We start from the raw sequence: 9,798 nt of genomic DNA, 5'->3' as shown, positions 1-9,798 counted from the left end.
GAACCCTGTGGCACCCCACTAGTCACTCTTCTTAAATAACATATCAGTCCAGTCTGCTGCTAAGTGGGGTCCACTTCTGGACACCCCCCCCCCACAATGCACAACCCCAAAGCATGCTTTGTGCATGCAACAAATTAGTTGAGTCCACCCCTCACCCCCCATGCCTTTAAAGCACATTCTTTCTCTCAAAGAATTCTGGGTGCTGTCGTTTGTTATGGGTTTTTGGCCTAGATGCCCTTTTGCTGCTCTCATCTCTCAGATTGCCTACCTGCAATGGAGTCCCAATTCTGCCTGCTTCTTTGATGTCCAAAAATGAATCCTTAAAACATACACAGGCATATTACAACTTTGCAGTAATATTAGGGCGTGTGGTTTTTGTTTTTGTTTTTAATTTTATTGTACCACAAAATCTATAAACATACAATACAATACATATCAAACAATACAATACAGTGGTAGTTCAGGTTACAAACGCGTCAGGTTACAGATTCCGCTAACCCAGAAATAGTATCTCAGGTTAAGAACTTTGCTTCAGGATGAGAACAGAAATGGTGCTCTGGGGGTGCAGTGGCAGCAGGAGGCCCTATTAGCTAAATTGGTACCTCAGGTTAAGAACAGTTTCAGGTTAAGAATGGACCTCCAGAACGAATTACATTCTTAACTCGAGGTACCACTGTACATACAATACATATTTACAAAACATACATTACCTATATACCTACCCAGCATAAACACACCCTCAGTGAATTGACTTCCAGCCATTCTCATTGTGCTAGTTTACATGTAATTAATCTGTACGCAATGGACTACAGTGGTACCTCCAGTTGCGGATGGGATCTGTTCCAGAGCTCTGGTCGGATCCTGAGGTTTCCACAACCAGAGGGGCCGCTTCTGCACATGTGCGTGGCATGGTAGAGCCCTTCTGCACATGCACGTGTGGCGAAACACTTCCAGGTTTGCCGCTTTTGCAACCCAAAGTTTACGTTACCCGAAGGTAACGTAAGCCGAGGTGCTACTGTATTTTTAAAGAATATCTTAAAAACTGTGTGGAGATGGTAGGTCTCCTGACAGACATTGAATGAATCTAGGAAGAGAATACAATGAAATGAGCTTGGAAAATATCCAAAATGAAATTCATAGGGCGTGTGGTTTTGAAAACTATCCATGCCTCTAGATGTGTTTTGGAGTGCCACACAAGGTCACGGCCCCGAAAAGCACTTTTTCCAGGGGGGAATCGCAGTGCGGAATCGCGAGAGATAATGGCGTCCAAAATGGCCACCGTCCTCTCATGAGGGGGAAAAAAGGATGTCCTGGTTTTACTGGGGTACTTGCAGGGTGTGCAATTCCTGTCTCCAGGCACAGAGTGCTAGATCGGCTCAACATACGATGGAAAGAGACGTAGCTCAGAGGCAGAGCGTCTGAGCTGCAGGTGGACCTCACGTTCAACGCCTGACATCTTCAGGCAAGGCTGCCTGAATCCCCAGAGAGCTTCTGCCAGTGATGAACTAGGTGGGCTGGTGGTCTAATTCGGTACAAGCTGACTTCCTATGCTCCATGACAGAAATGGGAGCAGGGAGCAGGTAATGCTTTGTGGAAAAAATCATGTTTCCTGTGATAGGAAACAAAACTGCCTGCGTTGTTCTACATGCCTTTTGTCTCCAATTATCTGCAACTCGGCACAACTTTAAGAAGGGGCACGGGAATTGGGCACAGCTGTCAGGGAATGAAGCTTTTGGAGGTATGTAAACTCCAGTTATCCTTGTTTCAAAAATTAACCACGCACAGTTTCTCCTTCTCCCCCCCCCCCTTTTTTTTTTTTTAAAAAAAGAAGGAACCAGAGCATTTTGTAGGCATTTTGTAGCCCCGTTCGGGTGATCGTTACTTAGGCAGACTAAAAGAGAGATAAATAACCATTGCATTTACCCAGAGTAATTTATTTGGTTTAGTTACACACACACACACACACACACACACACACACACACACGTGCAGTGGGAATATAGCATGTCAGCCCACTATGGGATCCTCCTTTGCCTCCGATTGAGACGGGAGACTCTGAACAGTGAGAAGCAGCTGGTTAGCAGATGCTAAGAGTTAAACGTGAGAAATCCTGACTCGACTGGGTGAGAGGAGCACTCAGAGCTAGAGGGGAGTTTCAGCTGATGAAGTAGGAGCCTAACCTGGACGTTGTCTGATCTCTGCGGTGCCTGAAAGGAAAGGAGAGAGGGGAGGATCACAGCAAACTCAACAGCTTAAAATCTAGTGGAGCTCTGTTTATTTCTCTGCTCTCTACAAAGCTGGGGTGCCAGTAAGACGATCGTTGGGGATGTTGTTCAGCACCTGTTTCTTCCACATTGAAGCCACTTGCTGGAAGCTGGACTTGGAGTGAAGAGAAACAGGAAATCTACACAAAGGTAAGGCTAGTGACACATCTCTTTTTAAATACCATTTTTCTCTTATGCTTTGGTGCTCTTTTTCATTTTGGGAGTTTGCTTTCTGATGCTGCACAGGCATGTGAGTTTGGGCATGTTCAAGATCGTTTTGGGATACCTGCATTTTGAAGCCGCCACTCAACATGAGGGTGCATGCAACTTAGACTGGGGCAGGACCTGGTGGCATGGGGGGGGTAGCTGCCTTTGGGCTTTTAAGAGGTTTATATACACTTGTCTCATTATTCTTTAATGTCCCCATCCCTTTTCTGCAGGGCATTAGGAAGTGTGTGCTGCATCCCCAGGAGCGAATGAAATCACAGATGGAATGGATGGGGTACCGCTCTCTTCATTGCCTCTGAGCGGATCTGTGGGGAGCAGCCTTGCCGTGTCCTAATGGCAAGTAGCTAAGTTAAAAGCTACTTCCATTTCCATCCCTGATGCAGAAAAGGGGCCGGTGGATGATTACATGGACAAAGCTTGCTCAAGGAGTTAATCGGATGGCAGTTTTCATTTAGAGCAAGAGCAGCTCGGTTTTAAATAGCCGGATGATCGTGACTAATACAGAAGAGGCACAGCTCAAAGGGATGCTGCTCTTGACACGGAAGATCACTTTCCTTTCACTTTCCTAGCTTCGATTTGGTCCTGCCCTCGACAAGCATTTGTGCTTTGGGATGCGATCTAAGACATTTAGCACAATCTGCACATCGCCCTCAGCTAGACCTTCTGAAAGCAGCCAGATCACCCTGGGATATGCTTCCGGTCCCCACTTACCTACAATATAACTTGACGAGCAATTGGGAAACAGAGCGAGGAGGTATGGCAGACCCCGGGGAGGATGGAGACCTGAACGCCACCTGCAATGGAACAGGTGACCCCTGCGGCACAGGCAATATTACAAGCTACAACCTCACTTCCCACGAACAGTCCCCGGACTTCTATGTCGTCCTCCCTGTCATCTACTCCGTGATCTGCGCTGTGGGTCTGACGGGTAACACGGCCGTCATCTACGTGATCCTCAAAGCCCCTAAGATGAAGACGGTGACCAACATGTTCATCCTCAACTTAGCCATCGCCGACGACCTGTTCACTCTAGTCCTGCCCATCAACATCGCTGAGCATCTCTTGCACTACTGGCCTTTCGGGGAGGTCCTCTGCAAGGTCATCCTCTCCATAGACCACTACAACATCTTCTCCAGCATCTATTTCCTCACCGTCATGAGCATAGACAGGTACCTGGTGGTCCTAGCTACCGTCAGCTCCAAACGGATGCCCCATCGCACCTACCGGGCAGCCCGTATCATCAGCTTCGGCATCTGGTTCTTAGTCACCCTTATCGTGTCCCCCTTCTTCATCTTCGCCAATGTCTACGAAGACGGTCTGGGCATCAAGAGCTGCGGCCTCAACTTCCCCCGGCCCGAACAATTTTGGTTCAAAGCCAGTAGGATCTACACGCTCATCTTAGCCTTCGCCATCCCCGTCTCCACAATCTGCATCCTGTACTCCATGATGCTGTACAAACTGAGGAACATGCGCTTGAACTCAAACGCCAAAGCGCTGGACAAAGCCAAGAAGAAAGTCACCATCATGGTCTTCATCGTTATGGCCGTGTGTCTCTTCTGCTGGACGCCGTTTCACCTGGCCACCATCGTGGCCTTGACCACTGACTTGCCCCAGACCCCTGTGGTCATTGGCGCCTCCTACTTCATCACCAGCCTGAGCTATGCCAACTCTTGCCTGAACCCCTTCTTGTACGCCTTCCTAGACGACAGCTTCCAGAAGAGTTTCAGGAAGATGCTGGAATGCAGGGCTGCTTGAAATATCAGCCGTGCCTCCTGGAGCCTCCACCAAGGCCCCTTTCGTATTCATCATGGCTGTCGACGGCAACTCCTGCAAACTTTGCAACACGTGTCTCCGAAGAACTTTGCAGCAGTGTTACACTTTCATTCGGATGCTGCTTATGTCTTCTCTGTAAGGGCCCTCCTGCTGTGCTTTCGTTGCTTTTCAATTTTGCTTTGTTAGAATGCCTATAAAATATATATATTGTCAGAAAGGGGAAGGAAAAGAGATCTTGAACTTGTAGAAATGTCCTTTTTGTGTGTCCTTAGTCTGTGTCTGCCCCCTGGTGGACAATAACAGGGGGGAATCCTAATTAAATAAACAGCATGAAAATGAGAGGTTGGAGGTCTCTGTGTGGATGAGCTTGGGTGGTTATTTTTATTTATTGGTGAGATGTTCATACCCTGCCTGTCACCCCAGAAACTGCCTCCCCAAGGCAGCTCACAGGTAGCTAAAAGATACATTTCAATGCAATGCTTTGTTTAAAGGGCAGGATTAAAAACACAATTGTACAGCAGGTAATGGAATCATAGAATTGTAGAGTTGAGAGCTACCCTGAAGACCCAACCCCCTGCAATGCAGGAACACACAGCTGTCCCATATGGGGATTGCACCTGCAACCTTGGCATCATCAGCACCACACTCTAACCAACGGAGCAGATGAGTAAGTCAAATCAAACACTTAGAAGCATAGAATCTTAGAGTTGGAAGGGAACCCAAGGATCATCTAGTCCAACCCCCTGCAAATGCAGGAATCTCAGCTAAAGCATCCATGACAGATGGCCACCCAACCTCTGCTTAAAAACCTCCAAGGAAGGAAAGTCCACCACCTCCTGAAGGAGAGTGTTCCACTGCCAAACAGCTCTTACTGTTAGAAAGTTTTTCCTGATGTTTAGTCAGAATCTCCTTTCTTGTAACTTGAAGCCATGGGTTCGAGTCCTACCCTCCAGAGCAGGAGAAAACAAGCACGCTCCCTTGATGGCACAAATGAGGGAGCCAGGTGAACCTCTCTGGACAGGAAGTTCTACAACATGGGTACCACAACGGAAAAGGCTCTGCCTTGCATACTAGCAAACCACATTTCTGATGGCAATGGGGTGCAAGACAGGGTGTCAGATGATGTGCTCAGGGGATCGGGGGAAATAAGTTTATAGGGATTTCTGGAAAACAATAATCATTGTAAATTGTAACCAGAAACAGACTCAACTCTAATGCATACGAAAGCCCTGCTAGAACAGGCCAAAGGTCTAGCTAGTTCATTATCCTGTCCTGAAAAGTGGTCAGTGAGATGCCTCTTCTGGGAAGCTTGAGTGAAATAGCAACTCTCCCTAATTGTGATCGCTAGCAGCCAACATTCAGGGCTGTATGCCTCTGACAGTGGACATGCAACATAGCCATCATGGCTAGTAGTCATTGATATCCATGAATATCCTCCATGAATTTGCATTACATTACATTTCCTGCAAGGTCAAGGCAGTGGAGATGGTTCTTCCCTCCTCATTTTTATCTCACAACGACCCTGTGAGGTAGGCTATTCTGAGAGGCAGTGACTGGCCCCAGGTTAACCCAGCAAGCTCCATGGCTAAGTGGTGACTTGAACCCAGGTCTCCCAGTCCGACGTTCTATCTGCTACGCCACTCTGGCTCTTATGCGTTTGTTTGATCCTGTTTGAAAGCCATCCAAGTTGGTTGCCATCGCTACGTCGTGTACTGGTAAATTGGAACAGTAGCTATGTGCAGTTTTAACTATTGGTTGCTTGAAGGAGTCCTCCCAGCTACTTCTAGGTGTGCAGCCAATAAGGCAGTTGCCAGAGCAGAGAGGCTCTTTCCCCGTCCCCACTTCTATATTTCCCCCTCCCAAGCTGCATGCAAGCAGGCAAAGACTTGGCCAGTGTGTAACCTTCTGCTCCTCCCTCTTCAACCCTCTTCTGGTCCTAGGAGACAGTGGAGCAGGAGAGGTGGGGACAGGAAGAGGAAGTGTAGAAGCCCTTGACTCAACACCAGCCTGACCTATCTCTCCCTTCTGCACCTGTTCTTCATTCTCCAATCCTGCAATCTCATCTCTCTGACTCTCGTCTCCCGGCTGCTACAGGTCCTCCCAGCTCCCTGATCTCTTATTTAAAGTCAGCGTCCAAACCCACTTCACCCAGTGCCCTCTTATCAGTATCCGGCCAGCACTGCTCAGTGTCCAGCCAGTCCCTGCGCCAATCAGCTGTTCTCCTGAGCATCTTCAGCACTGACCTGCTGGACAGCTCCTGGCCTCCCTGGCAGGAGTTTGAAACACATGTTAGAGCTAGTAGGAATGAGGCCTAGAGCCAATACCAGGTGAGAGGAATCTCAGGCCCGGGGGCCAAATGCGGCCTTCCAGGTTTCTTTTTATGGCCCTCAGGAGTGTCTCCAGACCACACACTTCACTGGCTCTGCATCACCCCACAAGGGATTTTGTCTGGCTGGAATTTGCCCTTGAGTGCTAATAATTCTTCTTGCATGCCTGGTTGGAGAGGGGTGGGTGGGGGTGGTGGAAACTAGCCAATATATAAATATAAAATTTACATTTTTTTACTCCAGTCAGACTAGGCAGCAGTGAGCTAGATGGAAAAGCAGTCTGACCTAAATGCCTGCCAAGAAACCATGTCTTGTTCCACCTTCCTGACACCCAACTCTACCTGTCTCTAGACTCTGATGAGAGACTGTTCTTCCACCTTTCATTTCCTGGAACTGCTTCCCCTCGAGAAGTCAGAGTGTTTGTGGACATTTAATAAAATGCCTAAAATCTGAGATCAGGAAGGGAAGGCATCACAGAAAACAGGCGCTCTGAGTCATAATTCCCCTTCCCTTTCCATTTGGGAAATAGCAGTTTGTTCTGCCTCTTAAATGGATCCTATTTTTGTTCCTTTACTCTGCTCCCTTTGCCGTGATGGCATGATTCACACATTTGAACACAGCACAAAAGGGGTTTATCAAACATCCAGCATCAGGGCACAGAGTCCTCAAAGCACTTCACTGAATCTGCGCCTTGGTACAGTTCTGAAGGCCATGAATATTTCTTTCCCTTTGTTTTTTAATAAGTGCTTAAAAAACAACAACACCCTTCTGTCTCCAAAATAAATCATGTGTAAAAGTATTTGGCACTCGGGGACTTTCGCAGGGAACTTGGCGTTCTGTGTGTGAGTGTGATTGCATCGCTGCCAAACAAATTGCATTTTCCATGCTACATGTCGTCTGCTTCTCTGACCTTGTTTCAAACATGCAAAGAGATTGATGGCAGCTCTCTGGGGAATTTAAGAAGTCTCACAGCCTGTGTCTCAAAACCCCTGTGAAAATATTCGACCTCAGTTGCCTTGCTGGACAATCTTTCTTTGGAGATATCAATGAAATCATGAACGGGGGTGAATCCTGGTGGCAGATGGTGGGATCTGGGTCTGCACATTGGATGGCACCAGCTAGGAGAAGTAGCTAGGACAAGTAGAAGGAGCTAGGACACCCCTGCAATCAGTGGGTCCTACCCCTGATGGCTACGTTCTGCCTCCACAGCTGGAAGCCACAGGAGGAGAAAGGGCTCTTATTCTTGAATCTGGTGTTTAGGCCTTCTACAGGCATCTGAGCGGCTGCTGTGAGAACAGGATAGTGGAGTATAGTGGTGCCTCGCAAGACGAAATTAATTCGTTCCGCGAGTTCTTTCGTTGAGCGAGTTTTTTCGTCTTGCGAAGCACCACTGCAGTTAAACACTGACAACGGCGGGGAGGGGCGGGGAGAAGCAGCACAGCTGCCGCAGCCGGTACCTCGGACTCACCCGCGCCTTGTGGCCACCGTGCGACACGGCTGCTGGAGGGCGGCGGGACTCAGGAGCGCGACTCCAGGGAGAGAGAGGCGCTGGCGGCAACGGCTCTCTGAGGGGAGCGTGCGAGGGGGGTGGGCAGCGGCGCGAGGCAGCCGGAAGGTGGGAGGGAGCCGGAGGAGTCGTCAGCCGGAAGGTGGGAGGGAGCCGGAGGAGCGGGGAAGCGAGCGTGCGACCGTCGCCATGACAGGAGAGGCAGAGCTGTTTCGTCTAGCGAAGCAAGCCCTTTGGAAAATCCGTCTTGCGAATCACCTCAGAAAACGAAAAACCCTTTCGTCTAGCGAGTTTTTCGTCTTCCGAGGCATTCGTCTTGCGGGGTACCACTGTAGATGGGCCTTTGGCCTGATCCTGCAGATTCTTCTTATTCTCTGATGTCCAGCAACATGTGGAGGTTCTCCAGCCCTGATCCACACTCTGGAAAGGGTTCAAAAAAACCTTCCCTTCCACCTCCATTTCCAACACTGGCATTCATTTCATAAACAAACCCTGTGCATTGCAATTTAAGCGTTATTAATATGGGACTGTAATTGATGGAAGCCAGCCTAAAGATGAATCAATAAGGTATTAGATGTCCAAAGTTCTGACTAGGGAGCCTACAGCAAGGTAAAAATCAATGTGCACATGGTCGAGATTTTGCCAAGACGAATTTATTAGGCGACTCAACGCAGTCCTCGTTGTTTAGAGTCATTAATCTCCGAGCTTAACTCCTCTCTTGAATGACGTGCCAAAGCCATTTGGACACATTAGCAGGCCCTTTGGGTCCTTTGTGATGACAATCACAGGCAAGGATGGCGGTGGAGGGATAAATAGAACTAATTGCACTGAGAAAGTATCTCAAGTGCAGGCTGTCTTCCTTTTTTGCAATTTTTTAAGATGAGGATACCAACCATAATAACAAAAACAAGAAAATTCCCTTCCCCTTACTACAAAGGTAAGTAAATGCAAATAAACTCTATGGCCAGTGATTCATGCACTGGTTCTGTTTCTCATCCCAGAATCCCAAGGATACAGCACAGAACCCCAAGGTTACTGGCAAATGGTTCCTATGGGAGGTCTCTTTGATTTCTAAGGTAAAGGGACCCCTGACCATTAGGTCCAGTCATGACCGACTCTGGGGTTGTGGCGCTCATCTCGCTTTATTGGCCGAGGGAGCTGGCATACAGTTTCCGGGTCATGAGGCCAGCATGACTAAGCTGCTTCTGGCAAACCAGAGCAGTGCACGGAAACGCCATTTACCTTCCCGCTGGAGTGGTACCTATTTATCTACTTGCACTTTGACATGCTTTTGAACTGCTAGGTTGGCAGGAGCAGGGACTGAGCAACAGGAGCTCACCCCATCGCAGGGATTCGAACCACTGACCTTCTGATTGGCAAGTCCTAGGCTCTGTGGTTTAACCCACAGCACCACCCGCGTCCCTTTTACTACAAAGGTAGGTAAATGCGAATAAGCTCTATGGCCAGTGATTCATGTGATGGTTCTGTTTCTCATCCCAGAACCCCAAGGATACTGGCAAATGGTTTCTATGGGAAGTCTCTTTGATTTCTAAGAGGGAGCTGCTATTGTGCTCCTATCTGCCTTGTTAACAGATTTATTGCTTCTAGAACTAGAACAAAATGCCCCATCCCCACAATTCCACACTTTATTGAACATGAACATGAAATTTATTACGGTCAGAGACCAGCTTGTGAAACA

General features: G+C 48.2%; 1 protein-coding gene across 1 annotated transcript; it reads left to right on the top strand.

Moving 5' to 3' along the window:
- Nucleotides 1-2,120: 2,120 nt before the first annotated feature.
- Nucleotides 2,121-4,606, top strand: NPBWR2 (neuropeptides B and W receptor 2). Its single transcript, XM_083443924.1, has 2 exons — nucleotides 2,121-2,414; nucleotides 2,705-4,606. Exon 2 carries the CDS (start codon nucleotides 3,183-3,185, stop codon nucleotides 4,245-4,247), a length of 1,065 nt encoding a protein of 354 aa, XP_083300050.1. The 5' UTR covers nucleotides 2,121-2,414; nucleotides 2,705-3,182; the 3' UTR covers nucleotides 4,248-4,606.
- Nucleotides 4,607-9,798: the final 5,192 nt, after the last annotated feature.

The sequence above is a fragment of the Podarcis tiliguerta genome (genome assembly GCF_965153285.1).
Source record: "Podarcis tiliguerta genome assembly, chromosome: 6".
Taxonomy (NCBI): domain Eukaryota; kingdom Metazoa; phylum Chordata; class Lepidosauria; order Squamata; family Lacertidae; genus Podarcis; species Podarcis tiliguerta.
This window is presented reverse-complemented; position numbering and strand designations above follow the sequence as displayed.